General features: G+C 49.5%; 1 protein-coding gene across 1 annotated transcript in view; it reads right to left on the reverse strand.

Moving 5' to 3' along the window:
• The window catches only part of gbe1a (glucan (1,4-alpha-), branching enzyme 1a), a 251284-nt gene that overhangs the window by 165636 nt on the left and 59914 nt on the right, over positions 1–25734 (reverse strand). The window contains exon 3 of the mRNA XM_056285228.1: positions 15911–16026. Coding sequence (XP_056141203.1) covers positions 15911–16026 — 116 coding nt within the window. The remainder of the gene's footprint in view (positions 1–15910; positions 16027–25734) is intronic.

Raw genomic sequence — 25734 nt, forward strand, 5'->3', positions numbered from 1 at the left:
ATCTACAGCTTAATCCTTTTCTTATCGATTTAGCTATTTGCCCCCTTCGAAGGGTTGATGCTTGTCTTTTCCTCGTGTGTTCCTTTATATGACATATTTGTCCATGGCGGTAAACAGTCATTCAAACTTTTTCTGTGTGATTGCGGGCCTTCTTTTCATCCCAAAAAAATAAATAAAAATAAAATAAATATGAAGGCAGTTTGCACATAAAGACAACAACTCTTGTTCCTGCTATGTGCCATTCTTGCGTGTCGGTATTTAAAGGCCAGAACACAGCGAGAGCTTCTTCGGTTAAATCTGTCATATACCACGTGTCCGTGGTGGTCTTGATTTGTTTGAACCTCTTCGTGGTCTAATTGATTTCCATGTCTGTCGGTCTAGAGACATTTCGAGCTCCCTGGTAACGGACCAGAGCTTTCTAAGTTTCTTCTTTTTGTTCAGACGCTGAATGTCAACCTCCACTTCTTCTGCTGTTTGAACTACAGGGTCGGAGGCCTCCTCTACTGTATTCAAGTCAACGTATTCAAACCCCGCCTCACTTTTTTTTGTTTTTAATTTTTCCCCCCTTTTTTCTCCGGTCGCTGCTCCACCCCCTCTGTCGCTCTGGGGAGGGCTGCAGACTGCCACGTCTCATTCCATACATGTGGAGTCACCAGCCGCTTCTTTTCACCTGACAGTGAGGCGTTTCACCAGGGGGAAATAGCACGTGGGAGGATCACGCTATTCCCCCCAGTACCTCCTCCCCTCTGAACAGGTGCCCTGACCGACTGCTAGTGCAGCGACCAGGACACATACCCACATCCTGCTCCCCCCGCAGACACGGCCAAAATTGTGTCTGTAGGGACGTCCGACCATGCTGGAGGTAACACGGGGATTCGAACCGGAGATCCCCGTGTTGGTAGACAACAGAACAGATCACCATGCCACCCGGACCGGACCCCGGACCCCCCCCCCCCCCCACACACACACACACTTTCTTCATTTTCAAATTCAGACTCGTATTCGCTGTCAGTTGATGCGGCACCAATCAATCTCAGTAATGCGTTCTGTGCTTCTCCCGTGGCGTTCAGCCAGACCAGGTTCCAGCGGTTCCAACACTCAGGCTCAGCCGACATTAAAGTGAACTGTTGTTCTCTGCCGACTTCCTTTCACTGTTATTTCGGACACGTACGATGACACTTCAGCAGTGTCACGGTCGTCAGTTGCAGCACCACGTGAGGGCTCTTGGACCTTCCGCTAACTCCACACCCCGCCTGTAAGCCCCCTGCGGTTCTTGCTCCTTAATCACACACAACCAGTGTTTTTCTAACTTGTTGACACTTCCTAGGACTGAAAGACACAGCGCAGACCAAGTATAGGAACTGTAAGACGGCCCTCTCAAAACCCGCTTTGGGAAATTCCCTCCCCGCAGCCTCTGCGCCGCCTGCGGCCTCCCAGAAATCTCTTTTGGGACGTTGTCGTTCCCTTCTTTCTATTTGTCATGTTCTAAACAAAGTGAAAGAATACATGACATGTTAATACTGGATTAAAACTACAGAAGATGATGTGAAATACGTATTATTTATCGATTTCTTCATAGTTAATCTTGTGTGTTGTGAACCCACATGTCTACACCTCATACTCTATGAATTTATATTCATGTAAATGTAATTAACCGCTACTCCAATGCTTATTTCAGAGGTTGGTTGAGTTCATATGGAAACGATTAATGTCCAGTTAGGTGACTCGTTGTCATTTAATGTGTTTAATTTGTTTGTCTTTTCCCCCGGCCCACAGCAGTGCAACACAAAGACAAAAACAAATCCAAAACCTACAAGGACACATGTTGCCCTGGGTGTGTGATCTGGGTCATCGGGGGCTCGCCCGGCCCCCCGTTTGGTGTTTCAGCTCACCTGCGCCCGTGTGCCTGAGTGACCCTGATTGGCCGGCTTCACGCACCTGTTCCCTTCTCCCATTGGCTGTGCAGTACCTGCGCCTAATCTCCCTCCCCTTTCTCCGATTGGCGGTATGGTTCCTGCACCCAATCTCCCTGATTGCCCCCCCCCCCCGAAGTGTACTATATATGCCCCATGGCTTCTCAGGCTCCTTGCTGGATCGTCTCTCACACACCCACAGAGAGACTCACAGAGAGTCTCTTCTGCGTCCTGTCAGACCGCCCTTGGTGTTTCCCCTCTTACCACACCGGTACTGGGTGAGGCCGCTGCAAACGTGAGTTAACTAGCGGATAAAATAAAAAATATTTTAATATATTAATATTATTATTATATTATAACCCAGCCACCAAGGATACACAAGCCAGTGTATTATAATAAAATAATAATATATATATTCCAGTGAGTCAAGTAAATTTTTCATGAGACAGCCGATGATGCTTATGGCATGAAACAGGCTTGTACTGTCTCATAAAGAGTTTACTTGACTCACTGGATTATTTTGCTCCTTATTTGTTGGGCACTTTCCCTACCGTTGAGTGCTTCTTTTAATATATATATAAATAAGTGTCTTATATAAAGTGTAATAATATTATTTATTAATATTAACAATGAATAGTAATATTATTCCCTGTGATGGCCTGGCAGCCTGTCCAGGGTGTCTCCCTGTCTGCCGCCCAGTGACTGCCGGGATAGGCTCCAGCGTCCCCACGACCCTGACAGCAGGATAAGCGGTTTGGATAATGGATGGATGGATAATAATATGAATATTATGTTGAAGCACACATGCACTCTGACTGCTGAACACCAGAGGCAGTAGTGTTGTACGAATGCACAAACCACCCGGTTGATTTGAAGAAGGAGAGCACCGATAATGTCAAGGAAAGCCGTACACGTTTGACTAACAGCAGGTACCTGTGCTGTGCAATGCCACAATCTTTCTTGAGCCACAGATCCTTTTATTAGACTGATTAGACACAATTTGAATGCAATTTATATGATCAATCATATAAATTAACATATAATTGGCTTTAACCTCCAATTAGTTGCATTTTAACTGAGTACTTCATGATCTTTAGTGCACGGCAGGTTGGTTTCTGTCTCAATGAATTCACCAAGCTCTGTCCCGCTCCGGAGGTTATAGATTGATTATCCCAACTTTTCTTTTCTTCCTCTCTCTGAACAGTGTCTTTGCCTGTCTCCTCTGCCGTGTATGTCGTGATGTGAGTCTCCCGTGTGCACGCAGGCCCGCCAACCGAAATGGCTGGGCCCCTGAAAAGGTCCAGTGACTGCCCCCCCCCCCAAAAATCTATTTTACTCATACCAACGCATGACCTCTCACTCCTACTAAACACACATACACACACACACACACACACACACACATTCATACCAAGGGGTAATTTAGTACGACTTATTCACCTGACCTCCATGTCTTTGGACTGTGGGAAGAAACCGGAGCCCCTGGAGGAAACCCACACAGACACGGGGAGAACATGCAAACTCCACACAGAGGACGACCCCCAAGGTTGGACTACCCAAGGGCTCGAACACAGAACATTCTTGCTGTGAGGCAGCCACACTAACCACTGTGCCACCGTGCCGCCCCTCCTCATCATATTCTTCATACATTTTATAATTCCATTATAATCCTGTTATCATCTTTCAATGTTGTATTCTGTAAATTGTGTAAACACAACATCCATTGAGGCGGCATGGAGGCGCAATGGCTAGTGCGGTCACCTCACCGCAAGAAGGTCCTGGGTTCGAGCCCCGGGGTAGTCCAACCTTGGGGGTCGTCCCAGGTCGTCCTCTTGTGGAGTTTGCATGTTCTCCCCATGTCTGCGTGGGTTTCCCCCAGGGGGCTCCGGTTTCCTCCCACAGTCCAAAGACATGTAGGTCAGATGAATCGGCCGTACTAAATTGTCCCTAGATGTGTGTGTTTGTGTGTGTGTGTATCAGCCCTGTGATGGCCTGGCGGCCTGTCCAGAGTGTCTCCCCGTCAGCCGTCCAATGACTGCTGGGATAGGCTCCAGCATCCCTGTGACCCTGAGCAGGATAAGCGGTTTGGATAATGGATGGATGGATGGATGGATGGATGGCCAACATCCATTGCGCGTCTGTCCATCTTGGGAGAGCGATCCCTCCTCTGTCGCTCTCCCCGAGGGTTCTCCCTATTTTTTCCTCGCCGTTAAAGAGTTTTTTTAGGGAGATGTTCCTTATCCGATGCGAGGGTCTAAGGACAGGACGTTGTGTTGCTGTAAAGCCGCTTGAGGCAAATTTGTAAGTTGTGATGCCGGGCTATACAAACAAAATCGACTCGACTCGATCAAGTGTATGTTACAGTGCATTAAAGGTGGCATAGCATGCACTTGCACAGTATTTCCAATTGGTTGACGTTTAAATAGAGGGCATGTGACTTTGGTGCAATTTTGGTTATCCCACCACAACAAAACCTCCAGTTAGCACTCCATCTAGTGAATGACTAAAGGTACTTCAAATCTGCCCCAAACAACCGGGGGAATAACAGGACCAGCTCACACTGCACAGACTGGTGTTCATTTGATTAGACACACTCATTTTGGGAGCGCAGTAATAAAAATGCAACCATCGAAAACAAAAGCCTTCAGTGGTTTGTAGAAACTTCTAAAGTCTACTATTTATTTTTCAGAGTATAATTTAACCCGCCTGCAGCAGGCGGGACACCCTAATGTGGAGCCCCTACAGCCATCACAAGGAGGAAGGTCACCTTATGGATTTCTTACTGAATATTTCTCCAAGAAAGCTTCTAAACCGGAGTTTCTCCGGCGAATATCAAACGTCAATCCATCCTCACCATGGTGTTTTTTGTCTTTCTTTTCTAATTTTCTTTATTTTTTAAGGCTTTTCCCCCTTTTTCTCTCCAGTTGTACTTGGCCAATTACCCCACTCTCCCGAGCCGTCCCGGCCGCTGCTCCACCCCCTCTGCCGATCCGGGGAGGGCTGCAGACTACCACATGCCTCTGCTGACACATGTGGAGTCGCCAGCCGCTTCTTTTCACCTGACAGCGAGGAGTTTCACCGGGGGGACGTAGCACGTGGGAGGATCACGCCATTCCCCCCCCCAGTTTCCCCACCCCGAACAGGTGCCTCGACCGACCAGAGGAGGCGCTAGTGCAGCGACCAGGACACATACCCACATCCGGCTTCCCACCCGCAGACACGGCCAATTGTGTCTGTAGGGACGCCCGACCAAGCCGGAGGTAACACGGGGATTCAACCCAGCGATCCCTGTGTTAGTAGGCAACGGGATAGACCGCCACGCCACCCGGACACCCCCACCATGGTCAATGCTAAGCATCACGTCAGGATGCAAATAACATACAACGTCAGACACTCAGCTGTAGCTGCGCAGTCAACACTAGACCTGCTCCCCGTCACAAACTCAACACAACGATCCCGCGTGATCCTTCTGGTCACAACAGGTCACACAACAGCGGCGCTTTGCATCTACGACGCCATGTGTGTTCTTGTTACATTCAGTGACGTTCAGCGTTGCATTTGACCCCTTGTTGCTCAGTTGTCACAGCAACACAGCAGAACATCCTTTTTCCATCCGCCACATCCTCTCTTTATAACTGAGAATTGAACAGTTGAGGAACACCATTGCTATGTTCGCGTGCCTGTATGCCGCAGACCGGGCAGACGTCCAAGATTCAACTTGAAAAGTAAATTTCTGGGCAGCACTTGCAATAAAACTGCAGTATGGGTGGTGCGTAGCGGTTAGCGCCGTCGTCTCACAGCAAGAAGGTCCTGGGTTCGAACCCCGGGGTTGTCCAACCTTGGGGGGGGTCATCCCGGGTCGGCCTCTGTGTGGAGTTTGCATGTTCTCCCCGTGTCCGCGGGGAGAGGGGGGGGTTTCCTCCGGGTGCTCCGGTTTCCCCCGCCATCAAAAAAGACATGCATGTTAGGGTTAATACTCCTGCCTGTGCCCATGAGCAAGGCATGGCAAGACGAACTGGAGTTGGTCCCCGGGCGCTGCACGGCGGCGGCTGCCCACTGCTCCTAGCTACACAGCTAGGGCGGGTTATATGTGGAGCGTAATTACCCCACGGGGATCCATAAAGTATCTCTCTCTCATACTTCGTTTTACAACATCATCATGGGTGTGGTGATGGGATGGACGGGGTGGGATGCTGTTGTCACTGCGGAGACATCGATCGGGCCATCACAGAGATACGAACCGGTCTCGGTATCTCACCCGAAACCACCACAGCCAAAGCAGCGTGCAGGAGCAGCCCTGTTTGGAGGAGACGGCGGAAGCCGGGTGGCGGTACACCGCATTCACGCAGAGGCACAATGCCATGCAGCGTAACCTTTTTGTGAACCGTCGGCTTTATGTCGGATTCTCTGTGTAGTCAAGGCCTCCCTGTAGTGTTTGCACTCACCTGCAATCCGCCAACCCGACTAGCTTCGCACACACCGCTTTATTAATTATTAACTCTTGAATCCCATTATATTTCAAGGTTTGCTCAAGTTAAACTGAAAAGGGATGTAAAGTCAAATGTTCACCACGTGCATGCATACTACCGACAGCCGGGCTATACAGTGTGTATGCATTCACCGCACACAATCCCCGCAGTGTGGCTTACACTGGGATGAAACACGCTGAGCATACTTTCCAAATATCCCAAGGTGCTCTGACTTCCATATCTCTCTCTCTCTCCCTCAGCGGGTGCACCTGTCCTTGGCTCGCTCACTTATTCATGGACGCTCCCAGCACTGCTTTATTTGAGAGCAGCAGACCTGCCTTCCACCCGCATTTGAGGGATGATCTGTACTATTCAAAACCATCGATATTTCGGTTACAAAAAAACATGCGGTCCCCTGAGACGAGGCGCAAAAAGCGTAGCGGTCCAAGACCGCATCAGCTTATTGCACACTTTCAAGTTGTGCAGCTGCGGTGCGCGTTTCATATTTGCCAGGGTTGCCTGAGGCCCGCGAGACGCCGGTATTTATGCTGCAGAAGTTTGTTAGTTATTTGAAACTAGGTGATATTATGGCGATAAAGTACCCAGCCGACTTAGCTGTATTTTCAGATCAGTCATCCAAGCAATATGAAAACAGTCTCACGGACTCAAAGGCGTATAGGGACAGCAAAAAACCTGACATGAGGTTAGACATGCCTCGGCTATGAGATCCCTCCAGAAACTCTTCCTACACAGTCAGTCGACGACTAGTCAGTAGTCACACCACCGGTGACCCACACCTGTACCCTTGGCTTGCAAAGGAGCAAACAAAGTTGGTCCACATACTGCGAATGATCTATTAACTTTGGGGGCAGAATGTTGAATTCTCTACAAAAGCTTAGGGACGCATTCATGACATATTGTGTTGTGTGTCTTTCTGACCTCATCACAGCCTCACCTCCTTCGGAAAGAGACTCGCGGCGTAAAAGTGACAACACCGGGATGCTTGAAGGTTGTCAGCGTGGCTTCAGCACATCTGACCCGCCGTCTCCATCTCTACCCACAGCTGTCATGTTTGCTCTGCTTGTCATGGCATCCTATACATTACCCCCCCCTCCCCCCCCGGCGCCAATTTCTCTCCAATTGTACCTGGCCAATCACCCCACTCTCCGAGCCATCCCGATCGTTGCTCCACCCCCCCGGAATAGACCTCCACGCTACCCGGACGCCCGGCATCCTCCATTTTGTTCCTCCAATGTTCAGTTCAATTCAGGGCTGGTTAGCGTGTCATATTGGTCTGAGCTCTGAAGGCACAACGCAGCATCCTGCTGGAAAACCTCAACCGCAGAAGAGATGCACGTGTTTTGGGCATCTGGGTGGTGTGGTGTTCGATTCCGTTGCCTACCAACACGGGGATCGCCAGTTCGAATCCCCGTGTTACCTCCGGCTTGGTCAGGGGTCCCTACAGACACAATTGGCCGTGTCTGCAGATGGGAAGCCGGATGTGGGCATGTTTCCTGGTCGCTACACTAGCGCCTCCTCTGGTCGGTCGGGGTGCCTGTTCGGGGGGAGGAGGAACTGCGGGGGGGGGGGGGGGAATAGCGTGCTCCTCACACGCGCTACGTCCCCCTGGTGAAACTCTTCTTGTCAGGTGAAAAGAAGCGGCTGGTGACTCCACATGTATGGGAGGAGGCATGTGGTAGTCTGCAGCCCTCCCCGGATCAGCAGAGGGGGGTGGAGCAGTGACCGGGATGGCTCAGAAGAGTGGGGTAAGTGGCTGACTACAATTGGGGAGAAAAGGTGGCCGGGGGGGGGGGGGGGGGAGATTCATGTGTTTGATAATGATGTTCAGATATCCTGTGTCAGCCTCATGTTACATCCACTTTCATAAAGGGGCTTAATGTGCACCTGAATGGCAACCCCCAGACTCTCGCGCCTTTACCCAGCATGCAATGTCGACTCACATTATGGTGGATGAAAGCACTGCTGTGGTTGTGGTTGCACACCGTATGCTCACATCAACGGCAGAAACCAGAATTTATTGGACCGGGCAACGGTTGTTGTATTTTTTTTTTCCGTTCCTCCATTTTGCGATGTTGTGGTTGCTTCAGCCGGCTGCAGCCACAGCCTCTTATTTCTGTGGAGAGACATCACCTCCGTGCGCTTGTTGGCTGCCATAAACCATTCGCGTCAAGACACCATGAGTTGTGCAGTCTTTAATGGGAATTTCAGCACCACTTTTGCACCGAGCCGTTGCTCGACTAACTGTGGACCGTCTGCTGCCCTGAGCCATTAGCGTCCAGCCTCAGGTGACCCCCCGTTGTTCCTGAGCAGCTTTCTATTGCTGCCATATTAGCCCTCTTGGCTGGTGGACTAATTCAGATGTGTACGGACACTTCTGAGCATTAAAAACCCGACAGCGCCCAAGGTTTCCGTGGCACCCCGACCCGTAAGCACCCGCCGTCGTACCGCATTAAACGGCCCTTAATCGTTTCCGTGGCATAATCTTCCTCGCGTGGGCAATTCAAGTCGAAACCGTGTCAAGCAAATCCTTCAGCAGCCTGCCTCTTCCAAGCTGATCCAGGTGGATTACGGTGGACTGAACAGGTGAAACCAACAAGGGATCATAGACGTCTTTAATTTACCTGGTCTGCTGGCTTCAGTTAAAGGGCCAAATGATTTTTTTATGTTATGAGAACCAAACCAGAAACTGCACCAGGATGCAAGCTCTGGCCTTCATTTTTACCTATCCATCCATCTATCTGTCTGTCTGTCTATTATTAGTAATATTACTAATATTACCATTATTACTCGACCTGGATTTACACAACCACAGCAAGCTAATTACAGAGTCAGCCTACTATCACCTGAAGGAGAATTAAAGGATTTATGTCTGAGCAGGATTTGGGAAAACTTGTCCACGCGTTCATCTTCGGTCGACTCGGCTACTGTAGCGGCGTCTTCGCAGGTCTCTGAATCGCCCGTCAAACAGCTGCGGCAGATTCAGAACGCCGCTGCTCGAGTCCTCACTAAGGCCCAACACGTGGATCACATCCCTCCAGTTCTGAGGTCTTCACGCGGGCTTCCTGTCCGTCAGAGAACTGGTTTTAAAACCTCTGCTCTGGGTTCATAAAGCCCTGAACGGTTTAGGGCCAAAACACGTCTCTGATCTTCTGCTGCACTGTGAACCACCCCAGACCTCTCAAGAGGGTCTGGGACAGGTCTGCTTTCTGTCCCCAGAGTCCAAACTACACATGGAGAGGCAGCTTTCACTTTCTATTTTTTTTGGATTCCCCCTCCCCTTTATCTCCCCAATTGTACTTGGCCAATTACCCCACTCTTCCGAGCCGTCCCGGTCGCTGCTCCACCCCCTCTGGCGATCCGGGGAGGGCTGCAGACTACCACATGCCTCCTCCCATACATGTGGAGTCGCCGGCCGCTACTTTTCACCTGACAGTGAGGAGTTTCCTCAGGGGGATGTAGGGAGGATCACACTATTCCCCCCCCCCCCACCCAAACAGGCGCCCCGACCGACCAGAGGAGGCGCTAGTGCGGCGACCAAGACACATACCCACATCCGGGCTTCCCACCCGCAGACATGGCAATTGTGTCTGTAACACGGGGATTCGAACCAGCAATCCCCGTGTTGGTAGGCGACGGAACCGACCGCCACGCCACCCGGATGCCCTCCAGCTTTCAGTTTCTACGCACCACACGCCTGCAACAAACGCCCAGCAGCCGCAGGTCTGCTGCAACTCTCGGCTCTTTCGAACCCAGGCTGAAGGCCTTCCTGTTCGCCGCCGCCGCCGATTAAATAAAATCTGAAGCTTTCTGTTTTCATCTCACGCTACACTGTAACGCTTACTCTGTTTTTATCTGTATTTAAATGTCTTTTTGTGGTCCCATGTTGCTTCTTTTAAAGCCCTTTATGTTTTATGTAAAGCACTTTGAATTGCCTTGTTGCTGAAATGTGCTGCATGAATAAAACTGCCTTGCCTAACATCAGTATACGGGCTGCAGCGGACTCGTGCAGTGTGTTGTGTTGTGTTGTGTTGTGTTGTGTTGTGTTGTGAAGCCGACCGACATGCTATTACAGCAGTAAAGCCCATGCGCCACGCGAGTTATTCTTTCGCCGGGGAGGCAGGTTGAAAAGGAAGAAGAGGAAGTTAGCAGGTGTTACGAGTAGCTGTGCATTGTTAGTGTGCTTACTGAACAGTTACAGTGTCTGGTTTGTGACGTAACCTCTGCTGCCGCTCCTCTGACGAGCAAGGCTGCTATCAGAGACGGATCACCAGCGCACACGCTTACCACAACTACCCGGCGACACACAAACACCTCCAAGGGCATGACGTGCAGGGAAACGGCGAGTGAGAGAGGGAGAGAGAGAGAGAGAGAGAGAGAGAGAGAGAGGGAAGCTGTTTCTACCCGCTTTTCATCCCCATCCCTCTCTTTTCCCTCACCGAATCGATTCATCCCCTCTGTTTGTTTGTTTTTTTGTCACATTTTGCAAAAAAAGCCTGACGTACCATCAGTGGCTACACATACACTGATACATGACTCATTAATATGGACAAAGTACACACACACATGCATGCATGCATGCACACACACACACACATAGTCATACCTAGGGACAATGTAGTACGGCCGATTCACCTGACCTACATGTCTTTGGACTGTGGGAGGAAACCAGAGCCCCCGGAGGAAACCCACGCAGACACGGGGAGAACATGCAAACTCCACACACAGGACGACCCCCAAGGTTGGACTACCCCGGGGCTCGAACCCAGGACCTTCTTGCTGTGAAGCGACCGCGCTAACCACTACGCCACCGTGCCGCCCTGTATATATATATTATGCTGCGATTGTGAAAATTCCCAAATCCTGTGTGAATAGTACACATGGCCATCAAACCTCTAGTTAATGGTCACACCCACATTTGCATATGAAACTGATCGTTGGTTTCGGGCGTTATGCCACTGTATATGATTATGATGTAACAAATTAATGTATAATTCGTTTACTATGACGTAAAGCATGTGGCATACAAAAGAAGCTAGACTGATTGGCTGGCTGATTGATTTTTAACTATCATCAAATTACCTTTAATCCTTAAATCTTACTTCACATTCTCATAAAATTAATTGTGAATACAATCAAAAAAGCGGAATCTAATCACAACCCCCCGCCCCCCCCACACACACACATATATGATGGGACCCCAACCACCCCCCTTAAGAATGCTCTCTCTCTGTCTCTTTCTGTCTCTTCTCTGTCTCTCGCTCTCTCTGTGACTCTGTCTCTCTCGCTCTCTCTCTCTGTCTCTCTGTCTCTTCTCTCTCTCTCTGTGTCTCTGTCTCTCTATCTTGGTCTCTCTCTCTGTCTCCTCTCTCTCTCTGTCGCTCTCGCTCCATCTCTCTTGCTCGCTCTCTCTCTCTGTCTCTCTCTCTCTCTGTCTCTTCTCTCTCTCTCTGTCTCTCTCTCTGTCTCTTCTCTCTCTCTCTCTCTCTCTGTCTCTCTCTCTGTCTCTCTCTCTGTCTCTTCTCTCTCTCTCTGTCTCTTCACTCTCTCTCTGTCTCTTCTCTCTCTGTCTCTTCTCTCTCTCTCTGTCTCTGTCTCTCTCTCTGTCTCACTCCCTCTCTCTGTGTCTCTGTCTCTGTCTCTCTCTGTCTCTTTGCTGTTCATCTGTTTCCCTGCTCTTTGTTGAGCAGGTCAGTATCATTCCCAGTGTGGAGGTAAACACCGGCGTTAGTGGGCTTTGCACAGTCGACACCCTGCAGTTTACTCTTCCCTTCATCCTTGACTGAGGGAACAACCTGCAGCGTGCAGATTTACTTCTTCTGTACAGTAGTGCCACTGCGACGCCACTTATATTCGCCGGTACTGAAACGCCACAAATGAGGAGTGAGCTGGAAACAAAGCCATGCAAACACTTTTTACAAGTCTGTGTGTTCTCTTATTACAGACTTGTAGATTTTGAAAGCCTCGTTGGGGATTCCTGGTGTGCGGAGGTGAGTACCAACCAAAAGTGGTGCAAGGAAGGACAACCGGTGAACCGGCGACAGGATCATGGGCACCCAAGGCTCACTGAAGCACGTGGGGAGTGAAGGCTGGCCCATGTGGTCCGACCCCACAGAAGAGCTACTGTAGCTCAAACTGCTGAAAAAGTTAATGCTGACTATGACAGACATAGAACACACTATGAACACACTATGACAGACATAGAATACACTATGAACACACTGACAGACATAGAGCACACTATGAACACACTATGACAGACATAGAATACACTATGAACACACTGACAGACATAGAGCACACTATGAACACACTATGGCAGACATAAAACACCTTATGAACACACTATGACAGACATAGAACACACTATGAACACACTATGACAGACATAGAACACACTATGAACACACTGACAGACATAGAATACACTATGAACACACTATGACAGACATAGAACACACTATGATAGAACACACTATGACAGACATAGGACACACTGTGTCACACAGTACATCACAGCTTGCTGTGTATGGGGGGCTGTGTAGCTGCGGACCAGTCAGAGTGCCCCTGATGACCCCTGTCCACTGCCGAAAGCACCTAAAATGGCAACGTGAGGGTCACAACTGGACCACGGAGCAATGGAAGAAGGTGGCCCGTGTGCATCGTTTACCTGGGAAAGAGATGGTACCAGGCTGCACTATGGGCAGAACGCAAGCTGGCGGAGGCAGTGTGATGCTCTGGACAGTGTCCTGCTGGGAAACCTTGGGTCCTAGCATTCATGCGGATGCTACTTTGACACGTACCACCTACCTAAACATTGTTTTTTCCCCCCTTTTCCCCTCCCCAATTGTACTTCGCCAATTACCCCACTCTTCCGAGCCATCCCGGTTGCTGCTCCACCCCCTCTGCCGATCCGGGGAGGGCTGCAGACTACCACATAGTACTACTACTATGAGGGACAGCTGATGATTGCTTATGGCATGAAACAGGCTTCTACTGTTTCATGAAGAATTAATTTACTTGACTCACTGGATTTATATATATTCAATTCAACATTTGCTGTATTGGCAATCGGTGCCGTCACCCACTGTCTCTCAGATTGTGGCAGGAAAATATAAATCTTGCTGCAATGCTCGCTGCTATATATATATGTGTGTGTGTATGTATGTATATATACATGTATATACATGTATATGTGTGTGTATATATATATATGTATATGTATTTGTATATATATGTGTGTGTGTGTGTGTGTGTGTGTGTGTGTGTGTGTGTGCTATCACTACTTCCGTCTGGTCCCGTTAGGGGTCGCCACAGCGGATCATCTGTTTCCCTCTCTTCCTGTCCTCTACATCTTCCTGTCACCTTCCCGCCACCTGCATGTCCTCTCTCCCTAGATCCATAAACCTCCTCTTTAGCCTTCCTCTTTTCCTCTTCCCTGGCAGCTCCATATTCAGCACTTGTGTATACATGTATATATACTAGTCTTAGAAAATATTCGGCATTCAGATGTTGTTGGAAGCTGGTCATGAAGAGAACAGGAAAGCGAGGCAAGTTTATCTATGCTGCACATTTCAAAGACAAAGGCAGTTCGAAGTGCTTTACATAAACAGATTGAACAACAGTACGAAAAACGCAGCCCTCATGCCATAATGACTACTTGGAGTACAACAAGATAGCGATGGAGCACTTTACAAGTGCTGTACACTCTCAGAGATTGGGGGGGGGGTTTCTGAGAGGGAATGCCGAGGAGTGAAAGATGGACAGGCGGGTGAAGAGGTAGTTAAGTGAGAGGGGGACACGGAGAGCTGGTAGGAGGTTAAGCACACACACTTATACCTGCGGTTAAAGCCTGCACCTTGCCATATTATCCCTTGGCCTTAGCCCCCACCACCTTTCCCCTTCCCCGTGCCTCGCAGATGCCTAGAAATCCGATTTGCCAACTTTAGGAGGTTGTGTGTGACAGCCAATTACCGGAGAGAGGGCTCCCAGCGGAGTCACCTCCTCACCCGGCAGCCCAAACATCTGCCTGTCAGACAGCCGAGGGAGAAAGAGAGACTGAACAACGGAGAGGTGAGGAGGAAGGAACAAAATCACAATTTCTTTTTCAAATAAAAAAAAAAGTTGAATAACCAAGCACAACTATTCATATTCTTAATTTTTAACTGCTAATACCCTAAAAGCTGCATGGGGGGGGGGGTTCATGGTAAAATAATAACATTTAAAGATTCAGTCCAGTGAAAATCATGTCAAGTTTGAGAAACTCTCCTCCTGGTTGTCAATTAAACCTCATCAGAAAACCAAACCAATCAGCTTCTGGTAATCAAGGACATCATCTAATTCGCTGATTTGATTGGACAATCAGTGAACAACCATCATCAGTCTGTCAGTTGGTCTGTTTCGAATAGTCGCCTAGCAACACTGTGCAAGTTAACAAGCTAGCTAGGTATCAATAAGTTTTGGCAACTCAATCTCCTGAGAATTAGCCGTGTTCAGAGGGGGCGCTAAAACATTTATAATATGTATATATGTATACCGTATTTCCTGGACTATAAGTCGCTATTTTTTTTACTTGTCTGGCTGGTCCTGTGACTTAAGCGACTTATACAATGTAATGTAGTCGGAAAAATACACCGCATTTCAACTAAGGCCACTAGATGGCACTGTTTAATCTCGTGACTCAATTGAAAATCCTGTACCGCCATATAAATGCGACTTATACACCGAAGTGACTTATATATGGGTTTTTTTCCCCTCACAACAACGCATTTTTTCGGTGAGTGTGACTTTTATTCCAGTGGTAGCACTTAGTCCAGGAAATACGGTATATATAGTTTATTTAAATACTTAAATGTATTTATTCAAAACAAAATATCTTATATCTTTATCTTAACCCTAAACCCAAGTCCAAACCCATAAATAGATCCTCAAAGAAGCAAGGAGTAGCTAAAATATCTTCACTTTTATGGTTAAAAATTCCAATTGATCCTCATAAATATCGCATGAACAAGAACACACACACACACACACACACACACACATACAAAGGGGTCAAATGTATTGTGATAAGAGTAATTCTGCTGTTCATATCAGCCTTGACTAAAGATTTGTCAGTGGTTCGATCCACCTGTCTACGAAGCTCCGGGAGAGGGGCATCGCTGCTAATGTGCAGAGTTAGCCTCGGGTGCACATCTGGCTCAAGCTAACCCCCATCAACAGCAACTGGAACCGAAATCTGACCTTAGATGAGATCAGGGAGGTGTTTCACCTCATCACAGTATTGGGTTACTTAGCCCTGAGGCACGCGCTGCCTTTAGTTAGGCGTTCGCCTCCCCCTGAGAGTTTCAAGTGGCTTTTAGTGCTGAATTCTGTCATTATTCTAAAAATAGAAGCTAACCAAAGAAAAAGCCCAGCAGATTAAATATAGCTCGGCGTGCATCTCTCTGTAAAGACATGCATGGCTCTCTTCTTTGGTCCATACTCCACGGCGAAGTGGTAAGAAGACACTACCTTCAGCTTGGTTTCATGCGCCACGGCGGGGGACTTGTCTTGTTTAGGAGGAAGGTACAGCTCCCATTTGCCATATTCCTTCTTCGTGTACGGGTGAGATTTGGTGTTCCAGTCATCTGGTTAGAGAGAGACAAGAGAGACAGAGAGAGAGACAGAGAGAGAGAGAGAGAGAGAGAGAGAGAGAGAGAGAGAGAGAGAGAGAGAGAGAGAGAGAGAGAGAGAGACAGAGAGAGAGAGAGAGAGAGAGAGAGAGAGAGAGAGAGAGAGAGAGAGAGAGAGAGAGAGAGAGAGACAGAGAGACGGAGAGAGAGAGAGAGAGAGAGAGAGAGAGAGAGAGATAGAGAGAGAGAGAGAGAGAGAGAGAATGATCAATTGTTAAATGAGGAATCTGTTTTTATTACCTCATTAGGTTTGCAAACTGTGACTGTGTAGAAGAAATTTGTGTCAGTTGAAATTGACAATATATATATATATATATATATATATATATATATATATATATATATATAGAAAATATGGTATTGGCATTTACAATTTTAATATATACAAGTCACATATAGAATTATCCTCAAGGAGAAATACGGATTAAAGAAACAATGACATTGCACACAACTGAAGTGAAAAGAAAAACAGTTCAAGGGAAATAAACGCTCAGCATGGCTCGCCGAAACTGATAACATTAACCAAACAGTCATCTGCAAATATCAGCACTTAGAAGTAAGCAATGTGTGTGTGTGTGTGTATATGTATATATATATATATGTATATATATAAAAAGATGTTTTCTATCCAGCAATTTCCACGAGATATAAAACATTTTTGCACTCAAACACACACACACACACAACACACACCACACACACACACACACATCAATCCCCTAATGAACGGAACATGGAACACTTTACAATACAAAGTACACAGAGGAAACTCTGTATACTTTGTGTGTGTGTGTGTGTGTGTGTGTGTGTGTGTGTGTGTGTGTGTGTGTGTGTGTGTGTGTGTGTCTGTTTTGTTACTTACTGATGCCCCGGTGTCATCTCCTAGGTGGGGTCATCCACACAGTTATTGAATAATTTGTCATGTGTGTGTGTGTGTGTGTCTGAATTGGAGAGCTGGGTATCACGGAGAAATAATAATAAATAACTGAAAGTGTGCGAGGGTGTTTCCACCTGGTGATGAAATTAATTTCCAAACGTTTGAGATAATGAAGCCTTCCGCTGTGGTCCTGATGAAGGTTAACTGAAATTAAATCACGGGCCTCATCATCGGCTGCCCCCGGGCCCGCGGATCAGCCGTGGTTATTCTGCACCCAAAACAACGCCTGGCCGTTTAAAGAGCTGCTAGACGACCCGTGCTTTATATTCATAACCACGGTCCCGCCCCACGTGCCCAACATCGACTTTAATTGTTTTGGTGTGTGTGTGTGTGTGTGTGTGTGTGTGTGTGTGTGTGTGTGTGTGTGTGTGTGTGTGTGTGTGTGTGTGTGTGTGTGTCCCGGGCTGAGAAAATGACTGATCAATAGACGGCCAACTCATTTGGTGCCAGACCCGCTACAAGAGCGAGCAAAAGCTGAACTCGGGAAAATGAGATTGCTTGACCCTTTTCTCTCCGGGCGTGCAGGGCAACATCAGTTTGTCATGAAAGATCTCCCCCATTCCCCTCATTCCCAACTCCCCCCCTCTCTCCCTCCATCTATCTATCTCTTGCTCTCTCTAGCTCTCTCTCCTCTATCTCTCTCTCGTTCTCTCCCTCTCCTCTCTCGCTCTACCTCGCTGTATCTCTCTCACTCACTTCCGCTCTCTCCCTCTCTCGCTCTATCTCTCTCTTACTCTCCCTCCTCTCTTCTCTCTCCTTCTTTCGATCCCTCTCTTGTTCTCTCTCTCCCTCTGTCTCTCTCTCTCTCCCTCCCTCCCGTTCCTTCCTCTTTCTCTCCCTCCCTCTCTCTCTCGCTCTCTCTCCCCCTTCTCCCTCTCTCCCTCCCTCTCTCTCCCTCTCTCGCTCCGTCTCTCTCTCCGTCTCTCTCTCCCTCTCTCGCTCCGTCTCTCTCCCTCTCCGTCTCTCTCTCCGTCTCTCTCTCCCTCTCTCGCTCCGTCTCTCTCTCCCTCTCTCGCCCTCTCTCTCCCTCTCTCGCTCCGTCTCTCTCTCCCTCTCTCTCCCTCTCTCGCCCTCTCTCCCTCTCTCTCTCCCTCTCTCGCTCCGTCTCTCTCTCCCTCTCTCGCTCCGTCTCTCTCCCTCTCTCGCTCCGTCTCTCTCTCCCTCTCTCGCCCTCTCTCCTCCTCCTTTTTTCTGCCCTACCTCATTTTGCCGTTCACAAGTGTGCACCGGGCCGAGTGAATAAATGAATAAAGAAACAAGGGAATTGAGAGAGTGCAGAGCTCTCTGTCGAGCCGAGACACCCTCCCACCCTGGCAACACGTTGTGACAGGATGATAAGGAGAAAGAGGGAGAGGAGGAGGGAGGAGGCGGTGAGACGAAGAGTCCCGCGTTCACTTGCTCGGGCGTCAAAATCGAAGGGGGGGGGAATAATATGAGGCGTGTCAAAGTGCAATCTCACTCCGTTTACCCCGATGTTTAAGCCCATCCCCGTCCCCAGCACTTGCCCAGAGAGGCAGAGAATTAAAACGGGGGGAGCGATATGAAGAGGGAGAGGGGGACGTATGAAAGCAGACGGCGGACGGAGAGAGGAAAATGAATCTGAGATAGAGGGAGAGGCGGCGAGAGTGAGAGAGCAGCTGGTAATAGGGATATAAAGAGGGTAATCTCTGGCTCGGGCAATAATATTTAGCTGTGGAATGATGTGTGGAGGGCACGCACGCACACACTCACGCACACACACACACAAACACACACACACACACACACACACACATTTACAGTGATCTTGTAAAAAAAATCTGACCTGAGCAATTTGACTGACTTCACTGCAGACAGAGGCATGACCATGCGCACACACACACACACACACACACACACAAAACACACACACACACACACAAAACACACGTACGAATCCACACATACACGCATGAAGAAATGCATACATACACATACACACACATGCATGCCCCCCCCACACACACATTCAAACTCAAAATCATTTATCTTTGTTGCTACATGCTTGTTAAAAAAGGGTGCGAGTCCCGGCGTTGGTTTGACACACCTACAGCAGCGTGGCCCCCTGTTGGCACACAGCTGAATCATTGTGATAGAGGAGACTTATCACAGCTAGCCTCCACATGATGCACCAGTCTGAGCCTACTCACATGATGCACCAGTCTGGGCCTGCACATGATGCACCAGTCTGAGCCTGCTCACATGATGCACCAGTCTGAGCCTGCACGTGATGCACCGGTCTGAGCCTACTCACATGATGCACCAGTCTGAGCCTGCTCACATGACGCACCAGTCTGAGCCTGCACATGATGCACCAGTCTGAGCCTACTCACATGACGCACCAGTCTGAGCCTGCACATGATGCACCAGTCTGAGCCTACTCACATGACGCACCAGTCTGAGCCTGCACGTGATGTACCAGTCTGAGCCTACTCACATGATGCACCAGTCTGGGCCTGCACATGATGCACCAGTCTGAGCCTGCTCACATGATGCACCAGTCTGGGCCTGCACATGATGCACCAGTCTGAGCCTGCTCACATGATGCACCAGTCTGAGCCTGCACGTGATGCACCAGTCTTAGCCTACTCACATGATGCACCAGTCTGAGCCTGCTCACATGACGCACCAGTCTGAGCCTGCACATGATGCACCAGTCTGAGCCTGCACATGATGCACCAGTCTGAGCCTACTCACATGACGCACCAGTCTGAGCCTGCACGTGATGTACCAGTCTGAGCCTACTCACATGACGCACCAGTCTGAGCCTGCACGTGATGTACCAGTCTGAGCCTACTCACATGATGCACCAGTCTGGGCCTGCTCACATGACGCACCAGTCTGAGCCTGCACGTGATGTACCAGTCTGAGCCTACTCACATGATGCACCAGTCTTGAGCCTGCACAAGATGCACCAGTCTGAGCCTACTCACATGATGGACCAGTCTGAGCCTGCTCACATGACGCACCAGTCTGAGCCTACTCACATGATGGACCAGTCTGAGCCTGCTCACATGACGCACCAGTCTGAGCCTGCTCACATGATGGACCAGTCTGAGCCTGCTCACATGACGCACCAGTCTTGAGCCTGCACAAGATGCACCAGTCTGAGCCTACTCACATGATGGACCAGTCTGAGCCTGCTCACATGACGCACCAGTCTGAGCCTACTCACATGATGGACCAGTCTGAGCCTGCTCACATGACGCACCAGTCTGAACCTGCTCACATGACGCACCAGTCTGAGCCTGCTCACATGACGCACCAGTCTGAGCCTGCTCACATGACGCACCAGTCTGAGCCTGCTCACATGATGTACCAGTCTGAGCCTGCTCACATGACGCACCAGTCTGAGTCTGCTCACATGATGTACCAGTCTGAGTCTGACATGATGCACCAGTCTAAGCCTGCTCACATGATGTACCAGTCTGAGCCTACTCACATGATGCACCAGTCTGAGTCTGACATGATGCACCAGTCTGAGCCTGCTCACATGACGCACCAGTCTGAGCCTGCTCACATGATGCACCAGTCTGAGCCTGCTCACATGACGCACCAGTCTGAGTCTGCTCACATGATGCACCAGTCTGAGTCTGCTCACATGATGCACCAGTCTGAGTCTGACATGATGCACCAGTCTGAGTCTGCTCACATGACGCACCAGTCTGAGCCTGCTCACATGACGCACCAGTCTGAGCCTGCTCACATGACGCACCAGTCTGAGCCTGCTCACATGATGCACCAGTCTGAGTCTGCTCACATGATGCACCAGTCTGAGCTTGCTCACATGATGCACCAGTCTGAGCCTGCACATGATGTACCAGTCTGAGCTTGCTCACATGATGTACCAGTCTGAGCCTGCTCACATGATGCACCAGTCTGAGCCTGCTCACATGATGTACCAGTCTGAGCCTGCTCACATGATGCACCAGTCTGAGCTTGCTCACAGGATGCACCAGTCTGAGCCTGCTCACATGATGTACCAGTCTGAGCTTGCTCACATGATGTACCAGTCTGAGCCTGCACGTAATGCACCAGTCTGAGCCTGCACATCATGTACCAGTCTGAGCTTGCTCACATGATGTACCAGTCTGAGCCTGCACGTAATGCACCAGTCTGAGCCTGCACGTGATGCACCAGTCTGAGCTTGCTCACATGATGTACCAGTCTGAGCCTGCACGTGATGCACCAGTCTGAGCCTGCTCACATGATGTACCAGTCTGAGCCTGCTCACATGATGTACCAGTCTGAGCCTGCTCACATGATGCACCAGTCTGAGCCTGCTCACATGATGTACCAGTCTGAGCCTGCTCACATGATGCACCAGTCTGAGCCTGCTCACATGATGTACCAGTCTGAGCCTGCTCACATGATGCACCAGTCTGAGCCTGCTCACAACCAAGAGTGGAGACAGAAAAGAACTGCTCCCTAGAATCCGATAACAGCACACGCATACACACAAACACAAGCAAACACTACTACATAGACAAAGATGCAGACAAACACACACACACACACACACACACACACACACACACACAAACATTCATCACTGCACATTGCACAAACACTCTCAGAAGAAAACATTACAAAATAGACACAGATGTGGACGGGGACACACACACACACACACACACACACACACACACACACACACACACACACACACACACACACACACACACACAGGAGCAAACACTAACAAATAGACATAGATGTGGACCCCCCCCCCCCACACACACACACAAAAACACTACTACATAGACACAGATGCGCTCACATAGAGGCTCATACACACACGAGCACACTTACATGCAAAGTCACACATGCACACCATTCCTGCTGAAATTGTGAAAAGTGAGCGATGTCTTTTTGTTACATGAAGAGGAGGATACGGAGCTAGATCGATGATGTGGAGCGTCTGTCGAGACGCAGGCGAACACGTTGATGTGTCATTTGTCCAAACGGCACAAGAAAGGACAAAGTTGTGAGCCGTGTAGCGTGGAGGAGCGCAGGCCACCAGGCAGAGACAAAGCGAGTCACGTGGGCAGGGCGTCACTTTTTTTTACCTGCATCACCAACTTCATCCGTGTCTCGTGTGGTTGCGTGGCAGCCGTGTTTTCTACTCCACTTCAGCTAGACACTACATAGACGTGTGTAAAGAAAACAAAAATGAGTATAATCATTTTAGAAATGATTAAAACCTCATTGCACCAGAGGCACAACCCAGATAGCATCCGGATGTGGGCCACTTCAGGCAGTGATGCGGCACTGATGGCCTTCTTCTGGCCTTGACAAAATGGACATGAGCCTGAAGTGGCCCACATGTATAATAGCAAATATGGCCAAAATATGCCAAATCAAATGTGGGCCTTTTTTGGCAAAGATGCGGTGCTCTGGGCAACATGTGATCTGGATGTGACCCTGAAGTGGCCCGTGTGGTAAATGGTGACTATGGCCCAAATGTCACAAAACAAATATGGGCCACCTTTGGCAAACACGTGGCATTGCTATGGCTTGGTTCTGGCCCAGATCTGGCAAACAGGAGCGGACCGCCCAAGTGCCAGATCATTTCACGCGGTAAGTGGGCCGGATGAAATGTCGGGTGGGGGACGGGTCCGGGCCACAGCAATTTTGCTATCTGGGGATGAGGCTGTGAGGCCCATTGTTCACAATGGGTGGCACGGCGGTGCAGTGGTTAGCGCAGTCGCCTCACAGCAAGAAGGTCCTGGGTTCGAATCCTGCGGTTGTCCAACCTTGGGGGTCGTCCCAGGTCGTCCTCTGTGTGGAGTTTGCATGTTCTCCACGTGTCTGCGTGGGTTTCCTCCAGATGGTCCGGTTTCCTCCCACAGTCCAAAGACATGCAGGTCAGGTGAATCGGCTGTACTAAATTGTCCCTAGGTGTGAATGTCTGTGTGTGGGCTCTGTGATGGCCTGGCGGCCTGTCCAGGGTGTCTCCCCGCCTGCCGCCCAATGACTGCTGGGATAGGCTCCAGCATCCCTGTGACCCTGAGAAGGATAAGCGGTTTGGATAATGGATGGATGGATGGATGTACCAGAGGCCATGTGACGCAGCAATGATAGCCTTGCGGGTTTTTTATTGCACATTAAAATAAATCAATCAAATCAGCATGTATCCACAATCCTGTAGTTAAACCGATCGAGTTGATTAATTCAGAATCAGAATCATGTTTATTGGCCATGTAGGTTTACACTACATGGAATTTGACTGCGGTTTCGTGGCTCTCTCAGTGTACTTAACAGAGAATATCAACACAACAACACAACAATCTTCAGATATATACACAAGGATTGACATGTACAGGGCAAGTAAGAGGTGATAAAGTGCAGCGGTGCAGAGAATATATCAGAGACACTGAAATAAATGTTAACAGGTTACTTACAAACATCCCTAGACATGACAGAGCGTACCAGTATACGTACAATGTACAGTACAGTATATACAACATGGTTGGATTTATTGACAGTGTTAAGCGTTCATTTGAGTGACAGCTTGCGGAAAGAAACTGTTTTTATATCTGGTTGTTTTGGGGTACAGTGCTCTGTAGCGCCTACCAGAGGGGAGGAGTTGGAACAGGTTGTGACCAGGGTGTGATGTGTCTGCAGTGATGTTGCCTTCCTGTTCCCTGACTCTGGAGGTGTTTAAGTCCTGAATGGAGGGCAGGTTGGCGCCAATTATTTTCTCTGCAGACTTAACTGTCTGTTGTAGTCTGTCCCTGTCCTGTTTGGTGGCCGATCCAAACCAGACAGTGATGGATGTGCAGAGGACAGACTGGATTACTGCAGTGTAGAACTGAATCAGCAGTTCCTGAGGCAGGTGGAACTTCCCGAGCTGGTGAAGAAAGTACATCTTCTGCTGGGCCTCTTTGATGACTGTGTCTAGGTTGGATGCCCACCTTAGGTCCTGGGAGATTGTGGAACCCAGAAATCTGTAGGTTTTCACTTAAGACACTGTGCTGTTGAGTATGGTGGGGGGGGCGGTGTTGGGGGGGGGGGCTCCTCCTGAAGTCTACTGTCATCTCCACTGTTCTGAGCATGTTCAGCTCCAGGTTGTTATGGCCACACCAGAGGGCCGGCTGATCAACCTCCCATCTATATAGGCAGAATGGTCACCATCCCGGATAAGGCCAATGATGGTTGTGTCAGCCGCAAACTTCAGGAGTTTAAGAGACAGGTCACCTGAGGTGCAGTCATTTGTGTAGCGGGAGAAGACCACAGGGGAGTGCACTCATCCCTAGGGGGAGCCAGTGCTGATTGTCCAGGTGGTGGATGTGATTTTCCCCAGCCTCACCAGCTGCCTCCTGTCTGTCAGGAAGTTTTTAATCCACTGGCAGATGGGGGCTGGTACAGTGAGCCGGGTTAGTTTGGAGTGGAGGATATCTGGGATGATGGTGTTGAACGCTGAGCTGAAGTCCACAAACAGGACCCTTGCGCATCTCCCTGGGGAGTCCAGGTGTTAGAAGATGTAGTGCAATCCCAAATTGACTGCAGCCTCCCTGTTTGCTCGGTCGGCAAACTGCAGGGGTCAAGAAGGTGGCCTGTGAATTCGTTCAGGTGGGCCAGCACCTGTCTCTCGAAGGATTTCACCACCACAGATATTTAGGGCAATGGGCCTGTAGTCATTTAATCCTGTGATACGGGGGTTTCTTGGATGATAGCGGAGCTCTTGAAGCAGGAGGGGACTTCACACAGCTCCAGTGATCTGTTGAAGATCAGTGTGAAAATGGGGGCCAGCTGGTCTGCACAGACTTTAAGACAGGAGGGTAACATGCCATCCGGGCCCGGTGCCTACCTAGTCTTCTGTCTCTGGAAGAGCCGGCACACTTCTTCAACACAGATCCTGAGTGCAGGTCTGGATTCGGTGGGGAGGGGAGAGTGGGTGGCAGGGAGTGCAGTTGGTTGTTTGTTGGGGCCGGAGAGGGTGAGGGGTGTGGAAGTATGCTTTTCAAACCTGCAGTAAAACCCATTTAGATCGTCCGCCAGTTGATGGTTCTCTGGACTGCTGGGGGGGTGGGGTGGGGTGGGGTGGGGGGTAGTCTCCTGTAGTTGATAATGTCTTTCAGACTACTCCAGACTGATGCTGGGTCCCTATTTTTCAACTTTTCAGAGTAGCACCTTTTTGCCACTCTGATCTCAGTACCAGTTAATATAGCCTACGCTTGCAAACCCTGCATAACCAACTGCATTATCACTTGGCAAAACTCAGTATGCATCCAGTGAAGCAGACAACACAACACCGCTGGCGTGCAACCAGCTGCAACACAGGCGCAGCGGGTGTAGCAGGTAAAGCAAACAAAAACCGCTCCGCCCCGCCCACATGACAAGCTGTGTCCTTGCCTGGTGTATTTTAAGGATTCGTCCTCACAGACGGCACCAACATATGACACCATCGTTTCAGGTGTTCTGCTACAGTTTGTGTTGCACTGAAAATGTCTCCCCCCCTTTTTCTGCCCTGTTGTACCAGGCCAATCATCCCGCTCTCCGAGCCGTCCCGGGTCACTGCTCCACCCCCTCTGCCGATCCGGGGAGGGCAGCAGACTACCACATGCCTCCTCCCATGCGTGTGGAGTCGCCAGCCGCTTCTTTTCACCCGACAGTGAGGAGTTTCACCAGGGGGACGTAGTGTGTGGGATGATCACGCTACCCCCCCCCCCAGTTCCCACTCCCCCTCCTGAACAGGTGCCCCG

This window comes from Lampris incognitus, chromosome 8, assembly GCF_029633865.1.
Source record: "Lampris incognitus isolate fLamInc1 chromosome 8, fLamInc1.hap2, whole genome shotgun sequence".
In the NCBI taxonomy this organism is placed as follows: Eukaryota; Metazoa; Chordata; class Actinopteri; order Lampriformes; family Lampridae; genus Lampris; species Lampris incognitus.